General features: G+C 40.5%; 1 protein-coding gene across 1 annotated transcript in view; it reads left to right on the plus strand.

The window, feature by feature from the left end:
* The window catches only part of TRAPPC9 (trafficking protein particle complex subunit 9), an 839,327-nt gene that overhangs the window by 21,416 nt on the left and 794,994 nt on the right, over positions 1 to 22,917 (plus strand). Inside the window, exons 3-7 of the mRNA XM_065398766.1 lie at positions 2,328 to 2,473; positions 4,670 to 4,798; positions 7,864 to 7,890; positions 20,565 to 20,686; positions 22,018 to 22,143. Of these exons, the coding sequence (XP_065254838.1) occupies positions 2,328 to 2,473; positions 4,670 to 4,798; positions 7,864 to 7,890; positions 20,565 to 20,686; positions 22,018 to 22,143 (550 nt within the window). The remainder of the gene's footprint in view (positions 1 to 2,327; positions 2,474 to 4,669; positions 4,799 to 7,863; positions 7,891 to 20,564; positions 20,687 to 22,017; positions 22,144 to 22,917) is intronic.

Here is a 22,917-nt window from a genome sequence, read left to right on the forward strand (position 1 = left end):
TGGGAAACCTCGCACTTCATAGGGTCCAGCCCAAGCCTGCAAGTCTACACTGCAGTAAAACAGTCCCACAGTCCAAGCCTGAGTCTGCTGACACAGGCCAGCCACAGGTTTTTATTGGAGTGTAGACATACCTTGAGAGGAGAAGTCTCTTCGGAGATAGTGAATGATTTGTCTCCCGTCTTGAAGCATGAGGAGTCCAGAGGGGGAAGTATATATTTGTTACTTTGCATCTGTTCCATTCTCCTACTTCTTTCTGAGAAATTCTGGTTAAGGAAGGCTAGCATCAATACTACATCAAGAATCCATTATCCAGATTAGTTACTTTTCTAATAATTAACTCTATTGAAGCATCTATTTAGTTTAAAATTTTCCACAAGCTGCCTTGTTCCTTGTAGTTTCCTTACTTGGGTGGTTGGGGAGAGAGATGGGGACTGAATGCCTTGTGGTGTTCTATAGCTATTTTTCTAGCTGATCTTTTACTTAGTGGTATAGGTGGGCTTTGAAGAGAATCCCATTCAGCTCTTGGCTGAAATGATGGTGGCAATGTTGGTCCCCGAGAGTAAAAGTGGGAAGATGCTTAGGTTTTCAACAGATCCATAGATAATCCATCCCCTCACAGGAAAAAAATTAGTTGTGTGCTATTTTAACAGGCTGTTAGTTCTACAGAGCAAATATTTAATTAATAGAACATGAAAAGAATGATCTGCCTATTTCTATTAGCATTTTTCTCTATATATTTCATAATTTACAAGTAAAATTATTCTCTGAAAGGAAGGCTTTCAGTTTAATCTATGTACAGCAGTGCTATATATTCAGAATATATGTTGTCTATATATCTCATCAATATTTCTTGAGGGTGTTTGGTCTTTATTTTTCATTTTGCCCAATACACTGGTTATAGTTGATGTTGGGCTGTTTGCTCAGTGATAAAGGATGGATTGCCATTGTGATGGGTTCGGTCATAGAGATCCCCTTGGGACTGTCACCTGATGTGCTGAGACTACCTCTGAGCCCGTTTTCTCTGCCAGTTTGGGCCTCCAGAACCCTGCCTTTTTGAGCCAGACACGCCAGTCTGTTCCAACACAGACCCAGCATCTGAACCATGCCCCTCAAAGCTGCAGACTTAACTGAAAACAGCTTAGCAAGTGCTCCTGTATCTAGCACCCAGACCCAGCTCCCAATGGGATCCAAACTCCACATAAATCCGTTTTACTCTGTATTTAGCTTATACAGGGTAAACTCATAAATTGTCCACCCTCTATAACACTGATAGAGGGGTATGCATAGCTGTTTGCTCCCCCAGGTATTAATTACTTACTCTGGGTTAATTAATAAAATCACTTTTGCTTATTAAGTATAAAAAGTAGGATATAAGTGGTTCCAAGTAACAACAGACAGAACAAAGTAAGTTACCAAACAAAATAAAACAAAACACGCAAGTCTAAGCCTAATACAGTAATAAACTGAATACAGGAAAATCTCACCCTCAAGATGTCCCAATAAGCTTCTTTCACAGACTAGACTCCTTCCTAGTCTGGGCCCAATCCTTTTCAGACTAACGTTGTGGTTTATGTGGGTCCAGCAGTCACTCACACCCCCTTAGTTATAGTCCTTTGTCCCAGTTTTTTTTTTCCAGGCATCTCTTTGGGGTGGAGAGGCCGTCTCTTGAGCCAGCTGAAGACAAAATGGAGAGGCTTCCAGGGCCTTTTATATTCTCTCTTATGGGCAGAAACCCCTTTGTTCTTCTGTGCAAAGTCACTGCAACAAGATGGAGTTTGTAGCCACCTGGGCAAGTCACATGTCCATGAATGATTCAGCTTTTTGCAGGCCGATGCCATTGTTTACATGTTAGTTTGAACATTCCAAGAAAGCTCAGATGTGGATTGGCATCTCCCAAAGTCCATTGTCAGTTAAGTGTTTCTTGATTGGGCACTTACTGAGAATAGTCCTTTCTCAAGAAGCTGACCAAATGCTTCACTGAGGCTACTTAAAATCAAACACATTGAGATACAAGTACATAGCCAATATTCGTAACGTCAAATACAAAAATGATACAGACTTACAGACAGCATAAAACAGCGAATTACAACCTTTCTATAGACGCCTTACTTGACCTCCTTTGTACAAGATTTGGTGCAACTATAGGACCTTGGTTGCAACAATGATCTACATGGTCACAGTTCACGTCAATAACATCACAGCCATGTTTAATGTCTCAGTGATACTTGTTTTTATTCTTCCCTCTCTATTTACGTAACTCGATGCTTTCTCAGCTCATAGGATGGAGGTATTGTGGGAGTAACTATACACTATCTTTTATATTTCAGACATTATAAGAAACGTTGTCAAGGTCGGATGCGGAAACATGTTGGTGATCTGTGTCTACAAGCTGGGATGTTACAAGATTCCTTGGTACATTATCATATGGCTGTGGAACTTCTGCGGTCTGTAAATGACTTTTTGTGGCTTGGAGGTAGGCTTAATTGATGCTGATAAAACACAAATGATTTAAGATTCTGGTACAAAGCAAATGATGGTAGCTTTTTGTAGCCTTCCTGCTGCAATATAAAAAGGCAGCAATTAAATGCACTTAAAAAAATCCAATAAAATGTGACTTGAAAATCAAGCCAAAATAATTAGTATGTGACTAAGAATGCAAGGAAAATACTGTTTGTTATAGAAAGTGAAAATTTAGCATATTTGCAATATAAAATATGTGCTTCTGTAGCATAACTTCATTATGCATGACTTATTTAATAGCTGTTTTTAAAAAGGTGAATAGTCCTCAGGTGAATAGGTGTGGGGAAAAATGTTTCAAATCCTGCCTGTATGAGGCATAGTAAAGATTGGATGAAAAAATGTATGCCCCTGTGGCTGCCAAACCCACATATATTTAACTTACATTGACATACCTTCACTCCTTTCACCTCATGCAAAAGAGTTTTGGCGCCTAGGCTTCATCTCTTTGCAGGCCTCTTTTTTTTTCTTGTGCTGCTATTGCTTTTCTCCTAGGTGCACAAGTGGTCATTGGACACTTAGCTGCTGATTCTCGTTCCTCCACAGAATCACAGAAGTGTAGGGACCTCAATCCATCATCTAGTCCAGTCCCCTGCTCTCAAGGCAGGACTACATAATAACAAGACCATTCTTGACAGATGTTTGTCTAACCTGTTCTTAAAAACCTCCAATTACAGAGATTCCACAACCTCCCTAAGCAATTTGTTCCAGTGTTTAACTACCCTAATGGTTAGGAAGATTTTCCTAATATCCAATCTCAACCTCCATTGCTGCAATTTAAGCCCATTGCTTCTTGTCCTGTCCTCAAAGGTTAACGAGAACAATTTTTCACCCTCCACATCCTTGTAACAACCTTTTATGTACTTGAAAACTCTTACCATGTACTCCCTCAGTCTTCTCTTCTCCAGACTAAACAAACCCAATTTTTTTCAATCTTCCCTTATAGGTCATGCTTTCTAGACCTTTACATCATTCATGTAGGGAAATCACTAGCAGCTCTTGCTGCTCTGCTCTTTGCTTCTCCTTCCGCTCCTCTTAAGATATGTATACACTTTGAGCTGGAGGTGTAAATTCTGGTGCAAGGAGACATACACATGCTAGATCTGATCAAGCTGTTGTGCTAAAAATAGTGTAGGTGCAATGGTGCAAGTGGCAAAAGGGACTAGCCACTTCGAGTATGTAGCTATCCAAGATGCTAGGTGTGTACTTGGGGTGGCCGTCTGCTCACACTGCCATACCTACAATCTATTTTTAGTGCACTAGCTTGATTGGAGATAGTATGCGGTATGTATCCTTAAGCTGGAATTTGCACCTCCAGCTAAGCGTAGACATACCCCCACAGGCACGTCTTTGAGTTATTTTACTTCATGGCTCCCCTCTTGCAAAAGACCTATCAGCTTTAGCCACTCTACTTCCTGTCTTTTTCCTTCCACTCTTGAGAAAGGAACAATGATGCTTAGAACGTTCTGTTCTAGCGTGGGAAGGAGCCAGACACAATTTTTATTCCTGAAGGGTGCAGTGGTATATATGTAGCCATACACATGTTACACGTGATGCGTACCATTGACAGTGGCAAGGAGGAGCAGGGCTGGCCGCCCCACTGCCCAGACAAGTGTGGCCCCTCCTTTATGACAGAGATTGCTGAAAGCATCATGATGGAGAGATCCATGGGGCCAAAATCGAGAGAGTTGCATTGTGGCCCCTATGCACTGAAGTTCAGCACTACCGTGGTCCCGCCATCGTGATGGAGGAGCTGCAGAGCCAAACCTGGCTGGACACACTGAGCAGTGGGGTTGACCGTACTGGTCCTCCTTGCCGCTGCTGTGGGGCTGGCTTCTGTACCAGGGCTCCCCCCGGGGGCCTGCCTGGCCTTGCTCCATTTCCAGCAGCCCATGTTCCTTCTCAGGGATGGGGAATGAGATTGCACCTGGGTGGGACATGCTTGAAGGGGACCGAGTGTGGTGTGAACTCAGTAGGTGAGCGGGGATGGCTTTGCGGGGATTGACGATGCGTACCATGGAAAAAATTTCTGTGGGGGCCCCTGGCAGAGTGAGGTTTTTGAGGCTCTATTTATAGGATTATAAATTATAATACTTCATATCATGTGATGAATTGATTCTCTGTTAAATATTTCTTTATCTTTAATCTCCAGCTGCTCTTGAAGGTTTATGCTCAGCATCAGTTATCTATCACTACCCTGGTGGCACAGGAGGTAAAGCTGGGGCTCGTAGGGCACAAGGTAGTTCTCTTCCCGCTGAGGCAGGCAACAGACACAGACCAGGTAAGCCTTAAACAGGGCTTCTGTTCTGACTTTCCCCCCCAGATGTTTAGTAATGGCAACGCTTAATCTATAGTTTCCCCCCCCCCCCCATGTGTAATAAGAATTTCACACAAAGGTAAAAATGGTATTAAACTGAACTACATTTCTTTTTTATGAGAAGATTTATTTTTTATGATAATCCTATGGTTTTGTAGTGATATTAAGAAATGTGCTTACCCAGAGATAGAATTTGTTCAAAATTTCTCTGGTTGTGTGTTAAGATTTGGTGAAAATCATTCAGCAGGGAAAAACACAGGCAATTTTCAAAAAATATATAAATGGTGTGAGAGGGATATATGAATTGATAAGGATAAGAAGGGTATGTTCAATATCCAAGGCTTTTGGTGTTCTTTATTCAAGGACTTGTTTGGAAGACCGTATCACTTTGTTTAAAACTTTGCATATATACTTTGCCAATAATGCATGTTTCAAAGTAGCAGCCGTGTTAGTCTGTATCCGCAAAAAGAACAGGAGTACTTGGGGCACCTTAGAGACTAACAAATTTATAAGTACTCCTGTTCTTTTTGCCAATAATGCATGTTACTTGTATGAATTATAATACTCTAATATTGAATTGTAGTTCATATCAATTTTAAACAAAGCCCATTTAGTAGGTCTTTTATTAAAATAATGTTGGTTGTAAAATTAAACACCAGTCAGGAAACTGACAACTTGCCATTGAAAGGCTTTAGTATGCTTTTTGTAAATACTTTAATTGTAGAGCTTTTATGAAATAGGTTACCTTCCTTGGAGAGCGTGCCTGCTTGCTATTTAGAGTTAAACAAGGGAATGGGAATTTTTTTTTAACAGCTGACCATAAATTCTTTTTTAAATTGTGATCAGAACTAATTCCATCTTGTAAAAATAGCTTTACTTAATATACATATCAAAACTGGCAAACATTTATTTTGCATTTTCAAAGGATGAATTACAAATTATATGTATTGACATTTCAACTTTACAGTAAAAGTGCATGTTTCAAAAGATTACACCAGGTATTCATGTCATTTAAGTAAATAAAGTTTTGTCCAGCTAGTCCCATAACCTCAGTGGTTCTCAAACTTTTGTACTAGTGACCCTTTTCACGCAGCAAGCCTCTGTGTGCGACCCCCCCCCCTTATAAATTAAAAACACTTTATTAACATTTAACACCATTATAAATGCTGGAGGCAAAGCGAGGTTTGTGTTGGAGGCTGACAGCTTGCGACCCCCCCCCCCATGTAATAACCTCCCTACCCCCAGTTTGAGAACCCCTGTGTTAAAATGAGTCTTACAAGTTGGACAAGATGATATCTCACTCATCAAGCACACAGTTGTGGCTCTCTTCGCTTCTCAGCAAAGATTTAATAGTAGATGTTGCAGTCAGGTCTCGTTATTAAAACTTATTTTTACAAAAGTATATTATCATAATTAAGTGAAAGTTGTCAGAATAACTGAACAAAATACATTTTGTGATTTATTACTACTTTCTTTTTGTTTTGTAATTTAATAATTTGCAGCGTCTTCCAGTCACTTCTGCAAGTTGTATATTTAATATATTGTTAAATATAAACTTCTTAAATTTCTTGTTAAAAGCTTTTCCATAAGCCACTCTCTGCATCAAGTAAAAAACATTATTCATAGAGACAACTAGTATTTTAATTGTCTGTTCTCTTCACTCCATACCTTTCAGGAACACACATCTTAATCTAGAGCTGTTATTTTACAGTCCACATTATAGCTCCAGTTATTATAACTGTTATTTTGGGGTCTAAATAGTGGGTTTCTAATCTTTGTTGGAACAGCAACTATATCCTGATCCCAAACCATCTCTCCAAAAATATATATAAAGGTCTGATTACAACACAAACTTTGTACCCATTTTTGTATCTTTCTCCTGTAAGGTTTTCTGATTGTTTTTTCCTCTTTAGTACATACTGTTTGTGCAACTCCCCTCTGTCTGAAGTATCTTACTTTTTCAGTTGCATTTCTGTTTGATTTCTTACATTTTTAAAAGTGACAAGTAAAATAGCATTATAGAATTAGGTATAGAAAATGAATTCCAGTTTTCCTGGAGCTTTTAAATCTCTAGCTTACCTGTCTGGTCTAGAGGCTGAGAATCAGTTTAAGGAAGTACAAGCTATCGGATAAAGAACACAAATAATTTGGGGCTATTGAGCCCTCATTTCACATTTCAATTACCTTCTCCAAGGTTGAGAGCAACAGGATGCTGTATCTATTTTATATATATATATAAAAAATCACTTCTCTCAAATGCAAACTCCTTTTACCATATATTTAACATAAATGGTTTGAGTTGTTGGGTAGGCCTTACACAAAACATCCCATATTAGAATCTCATGGAATACCTCTACATCTGAGAGGTAGGGAGCATTTCTTTCTGCTACCCAACCTTGACTGAAGTCTACCACCAACATGCATTCACAGTTTCTGAAGAGCCATGCTCTGTGATGGTAGAGTCATTAACAAAATCTCAAAAAAATGGGATGATCTTTTTAAAGGAAGTCAGAAGACATTAAAAAAGTATAAGAGTCCTAATGGTAGTAATTGTGTGTTAAATACTCTACAAGCATTTGTAAATAGACTGTGTTATGGAAGCTTGCTAACCGAAAAAAAAAGTGTGTGTGTGTGTGTGTGTGTGTGTGGGGACGGATGGACTAAAAATTAAGATCTACTAGGATTTTACTTTAAAATATCAATAAAAATCCAAGAAAAATATTACTTGCTTTTGGTTTGGTCTTAGAACTAATCATAACTTTTTTTTTCTGAATATATTTTTTTTAAAAAGGACATTTAATATAGGTACAGGATATGGTAAATATGTTGTAACCAAATGACAATTGATGTGCTATGACTTCAAGTTAATCAACCATTGTCTTAACAGCAATGTCTGTGCTGGATTTTAATAATTTTCCTGTAATTTTGCTCATGACTGATGATAGTTGTAAAATATATATTGCAATAGCTTACTTTATGTTGGCTATATTTTTAAGGCTGAAAAAAATATTTTTTTTCCCTCCTCCTAGGGGCGCAAGAAGTTCTCATTGACCCAGGTACTTTGTCTTTTTGCTTGTTTTCTGACAGTAAGCTTTTTGTTTGTTTTTGTTATTACTTGTTTTGCATCTGTGCGGATGATTACAGCTAAATTTTTCAAAATTGGTTCAGACTTTGTGCCTCAGTTTTTGGTATCAGTTTGATAAAGCGTGGGCCTGATTTGACTCTTAGTTTTGTGGGTGCTCAGCACTTCTTAAAATCAGGCCCAAGATGTATCAAGTCACTTATCCAAAACTTGATAGGCATTTTTAAAAATTTGAACCTGTGACTTTGTCATGATCATATGGATTTTGGAGAACACGGTCTAAATAACATCAGAATGGCTAGAAATCTGGCTTAACTTTCTCTTTCCATTTACTTACAAGAACTCCTTGATTTCCCCCCCCCCCCCCCCCCAGTTACATTTTTAGTAATGCTGTGAGGTAGTGGTCTTAATGCCTTTTTCTAGAGCAGTAATGTTGACTTCACTCTGTTCTAAATAGTGTCTTCCCAGCATTCTTAGTCCTGTGGGTTTTTATTTCTGTTTCAATAATTACTTTGCTCAAACTCTGAAGCAGCATTCAGTTTACCACCAAAGGCTGTTGATGACAAAAGAGGATTTACAAATTGTAGCTTATTAGACCAAAATTATGTGATTTGGAATTCATTTATTTAGTCCATTCGCAAGGTGTCTCTTGAGACATCTGAGTATCAGACAATAAAAACCAAATAGAATGCATTAAGATGTAAATACGGTATTCACCTGGACACTATCAAAGCATCTGGCACTATGACAAACCCAAAAGCTGTGATGCAAGCCACCCAACCCATTTCAGTGAGGTCTTATCCCATTTAGCAATATGAATAGAAGAACAAAAAATGAACAGGTATAAGAGTGGCTATGCGGCAAATATGGTTCAGAATAGGCCAGTTGAAGAAATGAGACTTGCAGCATACCCTAAAGGCAGTTTGTTGCATAAGCACTAATGAAAAATACTTATACCTTGGTGCTGTGTAGCACTTTGCGACAAAAGGGTTTACTTGCTGCTTTTAGATCTATTTAATTATAATTTCATAATTTTTCTTGCCCCCAGTTAATGTAACATGAAACACCTTACCAATGTATTTCAGTTTTTCATATGCAAATGAGTTTTTTCTGGGAACAATTGTTTTAAAATGAAGATATCCAAAATAAGCTGAAAAAGGGCTGTTTTATATAGAAATGACAGTAGGAATGTTCCTTAGCCTTTATAATCTGTACTAGTTTTAAAACAGTCTGTTACTTTCTTAAAAAAAAAACCCACATGATACAGTGAAACTGCCAAATGGGTCACCTTAAATTGAAATGACCATTTAAAATAGTTTCAGTCACTGTTTAAAGTTTTATATTTAAGTGAAGATCACACTTCTCTATTTTCATGACAGCTGTTCATGGCCCAGTTGCTTAGAATTAAATGAAAAATTGTCCACTAGTTTTCATATGAACAGTATTGTATTTGTTCCTATATGTTGTTAGCGCTGCTTTGTAGATGTCTAAACGGTATTCATTTTTTTGGTTTAGGGATTCTTCAGTAGGTTGAATAAGCTTTCTCACAAAGGCAATTGATGTAAGAGTGTAAGATCCCCATTTTCTCCTCCAATTCTGCAGTTGGAGGGGAGCCTGTGCCCATGGATTAAGCTTGGAGGCACCTCTGCTTTTTTTCCCTTATGGCTTGTGGAAGCCAGGTTGTTTGCAGTAACTTAAGCTGTAGAACTTCTTATGGAGGATCCTACATGTCCAATTCAACCTCTGTTACTCTGTTTCGTGAAAGTGTAAATTTGACTGGAATGGAGGAAAGCAGTGTGTGATCTCTTTTGAGAGAAGAACATAAGAATGGCCATACTGGATCAGACCAAAGGTCTATCTAGCCCAGTATCCTATCTTCTAGTGCTAGGTGCTTCAGAGGGAATGAACAGAACAGGAAATCATCAAGTGATCCATCCCCTGTCCCCCTTTCCCAGTTTCTGGCAAACAGAGGCTAGGGACACCATCTCTGCCCATCCTGGCTAATAGCCTTTGATGGACCTGTCCTCCATGAATTATCTCGTTCTTTTTTGAACTCTGTTGGTCTTGGCCTTCACAACATCCTCTGGCAAAGAGTTCCACAGGTTGACTGTGCATTGTGTGAAGAAATACTTCCTTTTTTTTTTGTTTTAAACCCACTGCCTGTTACATTTGGTGACCCCTAGTTCGTGTGTTATGAGAAGGAGTAAATAACACTTCCTTATTTACTTTCTCCACACCAGTCATAATTTTATAGACCTCTATCATATCCCTCCTTAGTCGTTTCATACGCCTAATCATTTTGCCCTTTTCTGTACTTATCACTTCAACCCTAAAAAGGCAGGTAAAATCTCATTATGTCTTCTTGAAATGAATGACTTTGCCAGATGACTTAGATAATGTGGGTGCATTGTCCGGAATATAAGATATGCTGCGATGGAGCAAACCAATTGTTTAAGTCTCGTATCCTGTCACTGCTAGTGATCAATGCTTTATTTATGCTTTAGGGGAAAGCAAAAATTCGCTATAATGCATCTAAATAGTTATATGCGGTGTTTAACCTTGAAGAACAAGATTTTATTATTCTTTATATACATATACTGTGACAAAGTTCCTCCTCTATCTTGGTGGGTCCTGCGCTTATTGGCGGATTTTCTTGCCTCAGAGATTCACCATGTGGGTTGGGGAACAGCCCAGAGACCTTCCCCTCTGGGAGAACCCACAGTCCAGGTCAATTGGGAGGTTTGGGGGGAACCTGGGCCCGCCCTCTACTCCGGGTTCCAGCCCAGGGCCCTGTGGACTGCAGCTGTCTATAGTGCCTTCTGTAACAGCTGCATGACAGCTACAACTCCCTGGGCTACTTCCCCATGGCCTCCTCCAAACACCTTCCTTATTCTCACCACAGGACCTTCCTCCTGGTGTCTGATAACGCTTGTGCACCTCAGTCCTCCAGCAGCACACCCTCTCACTCTCAGCTCCTTGCACCTCTTGCTCCCAGCTCCTCACACTCGCACCACAAACTGAAGTAAGCTCCTTTTTAAAACCCAGGTGCCCTGATTAGCCTGCCTTAATTGATTCTAGCAGCTTCTTCTTAATTGGCTCCAGGTGTCCTAATTAGCCTGCCTGCCATAACTGGTTCTAGCAGGTTCCTGATTACTCTAGTGCAGCCCCTGCTCTGGTCACTCAGGGAACAGAAAACTACTCATCCAGTGACCAGTATATTTGCCCTCTACCAGACTCCTGTACCCCACTGGTCTGGGTCTGTCACAATACATATATAAAAATAGAGACAGAGAGGCAAGATAAAATTAATATTACTTAAAACTCTAGCCCTTTTAAAAATCCATCTACATAATTTTAGATTACTGGAAGAAAATATGAGATTTTTCTTACAGTTCTGAGCATTTATTCCTTAATTTTGAAGTAGGACATATAATCTCATCAAGATTGCCTGCTGTGTCTCAGATTTTTTTGAAAGTGAGCTCCTGAATCTCCTTCAATTCATTAACTTGAAGAAATTTCAGAGATCCTAGAGACGGTCAGCCATTCTGTTATAAACACTATTGTATTCTGGCGATATTTTGTGGTGGTTTAATCTTTATATTCCTACTTCTTTTCTGTTCTGATATCTCTATTGGCTTTAAGGCTTTATTCTCTTCATAACTTCATTCATAAGCCCTTTTACTAGATACAACCACAGATGTTTTTTTTAATTTCAGGTAATTTGAAATCTATATTTCCCTATTTTCTTATCAAGGCAGTCCTTTATTCAGAACATTTCTCTCGTGGGCTCATCCTTTAACAGCACAAATTAAACCATTGAATGCAAATTGTAGAATCACAGTTCTAACACAAGGAGAGATGAATCTGACTAAATAACAGAAGACTGAGCAGAGCTTTAAAAAAAAGTATTTTTTGTGCTCCCCATGTGGTTTCTTTTAAATTTTGTGTCAGTTCCGGCTAGCCTGACAGTGACTTGAAATCTACTGCTCACTTTTTTCTCAGTTACTACCATAGAAGTCCGGATAAAGGCTGTTTTAGCTTTAACAGCTCTATTTTTAAAATATTGATTTTCCCCAAGTATATAGAATCATAGAAATGTAGGAACCTTGATAGGTCATCTACTCCAGTCCCCTGGATTGATGCAGGACTAAGTATTATCTTCTAGACCGTCCCTGACAGATGTTTGTCTAACCTGTTCTTAAAAACCTCCAGTGGCAGAGATTCCACAGGTAATTTGTTTTTCGGCTTAACTACCCTACAGTTAAGTTTTTGCTACTATCTAACCTAAATCTCCCTTGGTGCAATTTAAGCCCATTACTTCTTGTCCTGTCCTCAGTGATTAAGGATAACCATTTATCACCTTCCTCTTTATAACAGCCTTTTACATACTTGAAGGTTGTTATCATGTCCTGCCTCAGTCTTCTTTTCCAGACTAAACAAGCCCAATTTTTTCAATCTTTCCTTATAGATCATGTTTTCTAGACCTTTAATCATTTTGTTGCTCTCCTCTGGACTTTCTTCAATTTGTCCACATTTTTCCTCAAGTGTGGTGCCCAAAACTGGACACTGTACTCCAGTTGAGACCTTATCAGTGCAGAGTAGAGTGGAAGAATTACTTCTTATGTCTTGCTTACAACACTCCTGCTAATACATCCCAGAATGATGTTTGCTTTTTTACAACAGTACTGTATTGTTGAATCATATTTAGTTTGTGATCCACTATAACCCTCAGATCCTTTTCTGCAGTACTCCTTCCTAAGCAGTCATTTCTCATTTTGTATTTGCTTGATTGACAGTTGATTATTCCTTCATAATTTGTAATAGTTTGCATTTGTACTTATTGAATTTCATCCTCTAAAGCGCTTGCAACCTCTCACAGCTTGGTACCATCTGCAAACTTTATAAGTATACTCTGTATACCCTTATCCAAATCATTCATGAAGGTATTGAACAGAAACAGACCAAGGACAGATCCCTGTGGGACCCCATTTGATAATGCGCTTCCAGCTTGACTGTGAGCCATTAATGACTAATCTCTGAGTACGGTTTTCCAGCCATCTGTGCACCCACCTTATAGTAGGTTCGTCTAGGCTATACTTCTCTAGTTTGTTTATGAGACGGTCATATGAGACAGTATCAAAAGCCTTACTTAAGTTGAGATATGACATTTACTGCTTTTCCCCCCCATCCGCAAGGCTTCTTACCCTGTCAATAAAGGATATTAGGTTGGTTGACATAATTTGTTCTTGACAAATCCATGATAACTATTGTTTATTACCTTATTTTCTTGTAGGTGCTTACAGATTGATTGTTTTACTCCATTATCTTTCTGGGTACTGAAGTAAAGATGATTGTTCTATAATTCACTAGGTTGTCCTTGTATATGGTGCAAAGAATTCTAACCAGGACAGAGAAGGATCATCTGGCAGTGTAAATATCTAACTGCTAATGTATCTATTCTTTGCTTGTTGAATTTTTAGTATGTATAGTAATTCAGATAATTACTACAACTAGTTGCTCTTTTTTCAGGTTTCAGTGGTAGCCGTGTTAGTCTGTATCAGCAAAAAAAACGAGGAGTCCTTGTAGCACTTTAGGCTACGTCCTCACTACGGGGGGGGGGGAGGGGGTCGATTTAAGATACGCAAATTCAGCTACGCCAATAGCGTAGCTGAATTCGACGTATCGGAGCCGATTTACCCCGCTGTGAGGACGGCGGCAAATCGACCTCTGCGGCTCCCTCGTCGACAGCGCTTACTCCTACCTCCGCTGGTGGAGTACAAGTGTCGATTCGGGGATCGAATGTTGCGTCCCGACGAGACGCGATACTTCGATCCCTGAGAGATCGATTTCTACCCGCCGATTCAGGCGGGTAGTGTAGACGTAGCCTTAGAGACTAACAAATTTATTTGGGCATAAGCTTTCGTGGGCTAGAACCCACTTCATGGGCTGAATGAAGTAAAAGATACAAGAACAGGTATAAATACATGAAAGGATATGGGGTGCTTTACCAAGTGTTAAGTCAGTCTAACGAGATAAATCAATTAACAGCAGGATACCAATGGAGGAGAAATCTCTTTTGAAGTGGTAAGAGAGTGGCCCATTACAGACAGTTGACAAGAAGGTGTGAGTAACGGTATGGAGAAATTAGTATTGGGGAAATTAAGTTTAGGGTTTTTTTTTTTTTTTTGCTCTTTCTTATTCTTTCACAAAGAATCCATTTTATTTCAAGATCTCTTGCCTTAAATGAGTGATACCTGATATCACCACTGTCTGATACTAAGATTAAAAATTTAAGACCTCTACTAGCTGGAGGATTAAACCAGTTAGTCAGAGGTAGATATAAAAGGTTACCATGATGGGCCTCCACCAGTGATGTCCCTGGTGAGAAGCCTAGTCCCACCACCTCTGGTTGTTGGTAAGAGATAGGGTGCTAGGAATTTTATTAATGGTGCCCTTGGATTTTATTCATTGGAAGGGAGGAAGGAGTCTTTTCTTACACTCTAGGGCCTTGTGACTATTCTCCATGTTGTTAGTGCTGCAGAGTGTTGCTGGTGCTGCAGAATTGTTAGTACTGCTATTCTTGAAGCCTCCAGTGTTCTCTGCACTGTCAGAGGGCAGCATGTTGATTCAGCAGACCTCAACGTTATTCGTAAAGAAAGTCCACAGGCTCATTTGCTGGTAAAGATGCTTGGCCAAGTTTATTGTCCGCAAAGCACAGTACTAGTGCCCTGTCCAATTGGTCACAGGGACACTAACAGAGGTTTGCCCATGACAAGGCAAACGTAACAGGATGCTGTCCCCTTGGCTAATACAAAGGTGCCCCTCCTGGGACTTCTCCTTTTATACATTGGTACAAACAAGTTAAGTATTAACTAACAACATCAGGAGTGTATCACCTTTATACCTTGTACCTTCTAGTTAGAACAAAACATCCTCATCCATTATCCTGTCTTCACATTCTTATCTTATGAGGGGTCAGTGTTTTCCTGTACAATCTCTAGGGAATTTGTTTACACAGTTGCTTGAGAACTGTAGGTGTTTCTGTACCATTCTCTCTGGTAAGGAACGTACTTACTTGGTTAGCCAATACCTGGTGTGTTACTATACTGCCTAGGCCTACTCTGGTTCATACTCTTAGTTATGTGTAGGGCTCCAGCAAGACTTACACCCTACTACTCCTCCATCTTTTTGAGATTTGCAAAAAGGGGGAGGGGAAGAAAAAGGTTTATCTTCTCATCTCTCTCCCAGCACCTATTCTGGGGAGGATCTTCTGTTTGATTAACTTTGGTATCTGTTTTCTGGTAGCTTTCTTCAGTAGTGTTATGAAACTGACGTGGTCCAAGGCTGCCTAGCTTTTGTCCGCGGGTATCTGACGCGTTTTAGTGAAAATAACCAGTCATTCTTCATTCTGCTACTGTGTGGGAAAGCTTTTAGCAGCAAGAGAAATATTGGAATTGTCTGCCTACAGATTCAGAAAGATGAAACTGTATCACTTATCTTTCAAATGTGAGTGAAATTTAATCTTCGCAACAGTAAGAATTCTGCTAAAATTGTGAGTTTAGGTCTTCTCCGCTCACTAGGGAAAACTTCTTTCTCTCACCTAATGAGTGGATTTTTCAAACCCTGAACATCTATATCAAAATAGGTCTCTTATGAAACATATCCCTTCAGTATAATTTTGCACAATATTCTGATATTTTATTGGTTGAATAAGTTGGAGTATAGGCCTGTGAATATTAATATCTTATCAAAACGAATCATACTCTGAATACTTGATGTACAATATTAACTAATTCATCAGTTCTCACATCTTTATCTAAGATTATCCACTGGTTACTAATGGGGGATGCAAAGTAATCATTAGTCCTATCATTATTTGTAATGGATGGTTTTTCTGTCACATCAGACTATTGATTTCCATCTTTGGTCAAGTATGCAATAATATCCAGTGTGAAACATACATAGATCCAGTATTGACTCTTAATGGTGAAGGAGTTGTTACATGGAGGCCAGTAATTCATAAATGAAACACGCATGGTGTGTAGAATGTGTAGCCATAAAATAATTTTACGTGGGAATGAACTACCATCATTATATTAGATCTTCAGAATTCTGAACAATTTATTAAAAACTTAACACAATTTGTTTGATGTTCAGGATGGTTTCACATTGAGACTATATACTGGATTTTGTGTGAGGTTCTGTTCCCCATTCTAGCTTGTTAACATTTTCTTCTGGTTTTAGGCTGTTTTATGTAATATTTGACTTGAAAAATACTCGAATGTTTCATATTACACCAATAAACATCATTGGAACCAAAATTTAGTCCACTGCTAAATGTTAAGAGCACTTACACCTGGATCGCTATTGATTATTCAAAGGTTATATTGTATGTATGATACATCATGCACATTTATATAAAGAAGCTATAATTCTGTTTTCTAAACTGACAATTGTGAAAGCATCCTGTTAAAAAGGACTTTACAGAAATTGTCATTTCAGCTTTTAGATTTTCAAAATACACCTCTACCCCGATATAACGCGACCCGATATAACATGAATTCGGATATAATGCAGTAAAGCAGTGATCCGGGGGACGGAGCTGCGCACTCCGGTGGATCAAAGCAAGTTTGATATAATGCAGGTTCACCTATAACGCGGTAAGATTTTTTGGCTCCCGAGGACAGCGTTATATCGAGGTAGAGGTGTAGTAAATCTGTATCGCTTCTTATCACTGACTTCTGTATAGAATGACATTTCTAATAAATGGACTTGGAGCTGTAAAACATTTATAAAACTCTCCAGAGCAATATGTTCCTATCTGATAAATATAGTATCGTATATACTAGTATCATGTTGCATGAAAAAAACAAAATGTTATAAATACGTGCTAAATGGATTTGTACAATAAAATTCGGTTATACTTAAAGATATAACTTCTAAAATAAAAAATTTGAAAATTGCTCAATATTCCAGTTGTAATGATGATAGTTTCATTATTCAGGTCCATAGTTTACTCTAAATAATAGGAAGAGCTTCTTAGCAAGGACAATGGTTATTGTTTGTTAGTATTATTTGTATTGTGGGAGCCTCCAAAGGACCCAATCAGGATTTGGGCCCTATTGTGCTAGACTCTCTAAACCAGGCCTGCACAACTCGTAAAGCGGCGAGGGCCATATTACTCCAAAGAAAATAGCCGAGGGCCGAACCCCCCCAGCCCCGCTGAAACCCCGCCCCCAGTGCCGCCCAGCCCCGCCGAAACACCCCCCCCAGCACTCGTGTAAGGCGGCGCCTCCTGCTGGTCTTCTTGGGAATTAGCTCATCCAGCCGTTGGAGCGCCCTCTGCAGGCCAGTGTCCTGCTGCCGCTGTCCCCGTGTCCCTCCCAGACCCCGGTGCCCTTTGATCTGGTGTGCTGCCCCCTGGCAATACCCCCACACTCTGGCTCTAGGTCTCGTCTCTCTCTGGGGAACCCCCAACCCTCTCCTCACCTCGCCTCAGTATACTGCCAGTCAGCAACTAGCCCCTGTGCCCTGGGGCAGACTGCAGTATAAGCCACTCATCACAGGCAAGGTTGCGTTTGGACCTGCTGCCTCTCTCTCTAGCTGGGCTGCCCCTCTGCAGCCCTGGTACTGGTCTTAGGCCCTTAGCTGTTCTCCACTAAGGTTTTTCGCTAAACTGGCTGCTTTCATTATTTTTTCATTTGGGTTCAATTTGGCGAGATTGGGATGTTTAGTTTCAAAGTGCCGCCGAAGGTTGTATTCTTTCGGAACGGCTAACGTTTCACGACACACGAGGCACAGTATTTTGTCTTTGGAAACAGTACATAAGTATTTATTCGTCCATTCAGTGTTGAAAACTCTGTGTTCTGATTCTATTTTTCTCTTACTCTTTTCACTCATGGTATCCATTATGAAGCTCGGGATTTTGTTGAATAAAGTCACACACAAAGAGAAGAGATATCTCACGGTGTATGGCACACTAGGAAGGCACTGACAGTGTGTGGAAGCCTGTAGTGTAGAGGGGGAAAGAAACGGCATACATAGGGTGACCAGATCACAGCAGTAAAATAGGACCCACCCCTTCCCTGCTTGGCCCCACCATCACACCCCTCCTCACCCCCTAGCCCCCCCGCTGGCTTGCTGCGTCCCTCCTAGTCAGTCCCTCACCCCCCACTCGCATCCTTTCACCTCCTCCCTCCCCTTCCAGAAACCCCCATGCCCGCCCCTAGAACCCCTGCTGGCTCACTGCTCGCCTCTTTGCCCACCTGCTCGCCTCCGACTCACTGCTCGCCCCCCCCCAGTATAAAGCCTCATTTAAAGACCCAGGGGTCACTATATTATTGCATACAGCAGTCAGTCAATGCAGTTGTAGATAAATCTCTGGATTATGCATTTTTGTATAACTTTTATGTGACTTTGTATTGAACCTTGGTAATATGTTATAGCGGGCACCTGAGGTAGTATAATTAAGGTAAAAGGAAAATGTCTTTTTGTTAGAAGTAGAATAAGATCTTCCCCCCACTTTGTAATCGATTGTCCTGTTGAATGAATGAGGTGTGAATGAGGAAGGCACGGAAGGCAGCACCTCCAGACAGCAGCAACCCTTGGAGAGGGGATGGGAGCCAGATCAGGCCCAATGCTGCTATATAGAGATGCTCACCTGGATGTAATGGGCCAGTGGTAACCACTCCATAGTTCAGACTGATCACAACTTAAAACTAAGATCCATTTTTAACTTCCCTGTAACTTATCCAAAAAATTACCAGATCCCCTGAGCTCTCCTAGACCAGGTAGGATTTGTCTGGGAGGTTTGGTAACCTTCAGAAAAGGGGTTTTGTTTGCCTCTTCAGCTGCATGTGCAACAGAAAAACCTCTCTCCCAATTGCCCCCCCACCACTGCCCCACGCCAGCTTGCCTCCTCAGCCACCCCTCCCCTGCCAGCTCACCTTCCCCCGCTGCTTGCCTCTTCAGCTGCACGTGTAACACAAAAACCTCTCTCCCAATTGCCCCCCCCACCACTGCCCCCCGCCCGCTTGCCTCTTCAGCTGCACGTGTAACACAAAAACCTCTCTCCCAATTGCCCCTCCCCCCCACTGCCCCCCGCCGACTTGCCTCCTCAGCCACCCCTCCCCTGCCGGCTCATCTGCCCCCCCCCCCCCCGCTGCTTGCCTCTTCAGCTGCACATGTAACACAAAAACCTCTCTCCCAATTGCACCCCCACCACTGCCTCCCCCCCCCCCCCCCGCCGGCTTGCCTCTTCAGCTGCACATGAAACAGAAAAACCTCTCTCCCAAATCCCCCCCGCCCGCTTGCCTCCTCAGCCACCCCTCCCCCCCACCTGCTCAGCTGCCCCCCGCTCGCCTCCTCAGCCCCCCCTCCGGCTCACTTGCTCCCCCGCTCGCCTCCTCAGACCCCCCTCCCCCACCGCCAGCTCAGCTGCCCCCCGCTCGCCTCCTCAGCCCCCCCTCCGGCTCACCTGCCCCCCCGCTCGCCTCCTCAGCCCCCCCCTCCGGCTCCGCTCGCCGCCTTAGCCACCCCTCCCCCACCGCCAGCTCACTTGCCTGGTCTCTTACCTCCTGCCACTGGCTCACCCTCACTCTCCGGAGTCCAGCCTCACACTGGCCCCTTCACCACCCCGCCCACCTACCGGCCGGCCAGCCAGCCAGCCAACCGGCTGATGCGGGCCGCACAGTGAGCCCAGCTATTCACCCCCCCGCGGGCCGCACAGTGAGCCCACGCGGGCCACATGGTCCCGTTCCTTGAAGAGCTTGCAACTTAAAAAGACAAAACCCAAATAGACAAGGATAAACATACAAGCAAAGGAATTAAGGTGGTAATGGGCACATGTCTCATTGCTTAAATTCCCCCTTCTTTGACACAATCCCTTTATTTTATTTTTTTATTTTGGGAAAGATTAAGCAAAGGGGAATAACAGGAGTTAGTGATTAAACAGGCCTGGAGGGAGGCCAGAGAGTTGGAGGGCGCTGGTTGCAATATGTACTTGGTTAGGGAGTCCTCAGGATGTGAACTTGCTTCCTGTATCCTTGGTATGACAGGCTCAGATTTGATGGCCTTTAGGACGTGCTGCAAGGCTTACTTGTTTTCCTATGGTTTTCTGAGGTTGGATATATTAAAGAGAGAGGTTCATTTTAAAGGATTTTGGAGTGTTTTGATAGTGATTCTGAATGGTAGAATTTATGAAATTTTGTTATGTAAAATTGTCCACTAAATTTTTAAAAATATAAAATGTAAAATTAAAACATAAATCATACAAATGGAAAGCTTCTCAAAGTTAAATTGTATAATTTTGAATGGGCTATGGTTATTTAATTCTTGAAGTAAAACCCTTTTTTAAAAACAAAGTCTGAACATCGAGGTAGGTATAGGAGACCATAAATTCATATATTGAATGTTCTTTCATAACCAAATAGCTATATCTCCTGTTTGCCTTTTTTATGATTAAATTATTTTTTTAGTTCATTTTAGTAAGGCATAATATTCTAGTCATTTGTCACTCAGCCAGGACATGGCTTCTTTATTTATTCATTATGTACACTTCACTGAAACCTATTTTGTATTCTAGCTTATTAGATATGTTTAATTTTAACTAGAAGCTTCCTGCTCATTCCTTACTCTGTTCCACTGTAGGTGCCCTCACTTCAAATGGTATAAATGCAGATACTAGTGCTGAAATAGGACGTGCCAAGAACTGCCTTGGCCCTGAAGACATCATAGATAAATATAAAGAGGCCATTTCTTACTACAACAAGGTAACCTTATGTGCATTATGAGAAATTTCCGTACATGCATCAATTCCAGTGTACTGTCAATGTATTTTTAGTTGGTGTTAAAGATCACCTGCCTTATAAAGTACATATAAATGTTGGCATATTCTTTTCATTTGTGTAAGGGTACAATAATGTTGTAAGAAACATGAGTAACTTATAACAGTACAGCACACAGAGGGCATATAGAGTCTGCTCTCTGATAGGGGATCTGTCCATTTCAGAATTCTGGTTAAGCCTTCACACTACAAGGGACCAACCTCAAACTATGGTGTTCTGTTGAGTTGTACTATGTACTGTACTACTTGTGCCTTTAGACTGTAAAATCTGTAGATTAATTAGTATATATTTTTTAGAGGGGTGTATGAACATAAAGTGCTTTTATTAATGCTAGTTATTTTGGGGAAGTTCTCTGTTAATTGGTGGGCACAGTTATACTTTTGAATATTCATGCGTATTTCTATCATTGACATTTTACTGTGTAAGCTGACTAACATACTGTATGTATGCTGTAGCAATCTTTGAGAGGTGTCTTGAGTTTATTGAAGGGTTTGCAACTAATGGTACCTTTCCTGGAATCAAATATTTAGAACATAGTCTCAGGAGCGTGTGAAGGAGGAGGCGTGGGGACCTGAAGAAATAGTAAAGGCAAATATTCTTTTGGCTGATCCTTAAATGGAGACTAAAAGGAACTTTTTAAAGCCATCAGCCATACTGGACCCTTTCCCCAGATTTCTGTGTCTAGACTGCATCCTCAGAGCATATGGTGTTAAGGTAGCTATAAACTTCCATCTAGACAAAAAAACCTTTGTATTATAAATTCCCTTTTGTATCACAGTTAATGGGTATCCTCATCTGTACAACGGATACATTTCATGGTATAACATAACAGTGCCTAGCTGTATTTTAGCATTTTGTTCAGTTCGGTCATCCCCTCCTTTAAGCTTCAAAACATTTATTTTGCATTGTTCTAAAACTGAGTTTTAAAAAATATGGGTTTTAATGTCATGTTTGCAATGAAAGAAGAATCTCCAAACGAAGAAAACTGTTATATACAGGTAGTTAAAATTACACTGAGGATGAAGCTGACTTTAGCAGTTCTTTAAGGATGAATTGTTGTTCATTAGCATGCATCATAGGTTGCTAATCAAACAATGTAATCATTAGTGTTCAGAGGTAATTGTATGGATTTTGGTGAAGTGAAAAGAATGAAATGTGTGATGACTTGCATGCACAGAAACATTTTTCAAGCCTGACAAAGAGAGGCATGCTTGCATATTAAGGCACTTCAGTTATTTTTGTTTCCTCTTTTCAAGTATAAAAATGCTGGTGTAATTGAGTTGGAAGCCTGTGTGAAGGCAGTGAGAGTTCTAGCAATACAGAAAAAAAGCATGGAAGCATCTGAGTTCCTTCAGAATGCAGTTTATATCAACCTTCGTCAGGTGAGTGTATAAACTGTTGGGTTTTTTTAAACTGAGAATGAAAAAATCATTAAGGGGTGAAAAATCCTTGAATTTAGGAACCTTGTTTTGCTATTCTGTCTTGAAACTAATGCTTTACACCTCTTTAGCACCTTACATCCCATGATCTCAAAGCATGTTAGAAACACTAACAACTCCATCTAAAATATGGAGGCTTGGTGTATGAGATTGAAGACTATTCGTGATACTCTTCAAGTGAAGAATAAAGGGATGCCCAGTTGTCAAAGGTCTTATTGGAAAGCTATGCTAGAGAAAATTGGCCACATTATCAGTTGTCATACCTATTATTCCTCAGCTGTGTCTGTTATGTGAGGTATGAACATTATATGTACAATACAGTATATTTTATTTAAAAAAATTCAAACCACTGAAAACCAGATTCAATGCCCAGCATAAAAATATATCAGATTACATGAATAAGTCTTTCATATGGTGAGGGTCTTGCGGTGAGCCTCAACTGGACATTTGTCAGCTCAGACAATGTGATCCTTGAAAGAGAAATTATTCTATGAATATGTCCTGGAACTTGTGGAATGATTCACACTTGGCACTTCCAGCCTGCAGTTATGTGTAGAAAACACATCCTTAACAGGTCGGTACAATGGCAATGATCACTTCATTCAACTGTCGCTTGCAGAAGGGATGTATAGTTCTTCCCTGCAGGACATCTGACTAGGTGAATCTCTATTACTGTAATAGTGGAGGGAGTAGGTTCAGAGGTCAAAGCACTGAGTC

This window comes from Emys orbicularis, chromosome 2 (assembly GCF_028017835.1).
Source record: "Emys orbicularis isolate rEmyOrb1 chromosome 2, rEmyOrb1.hap1, whole genome shotgun sequence".
Taxonomy (NCBI): Eukaryota; Metazoa; Chordata; order Testudines; family Emydidae; genus Emys; species Emys orbicularis.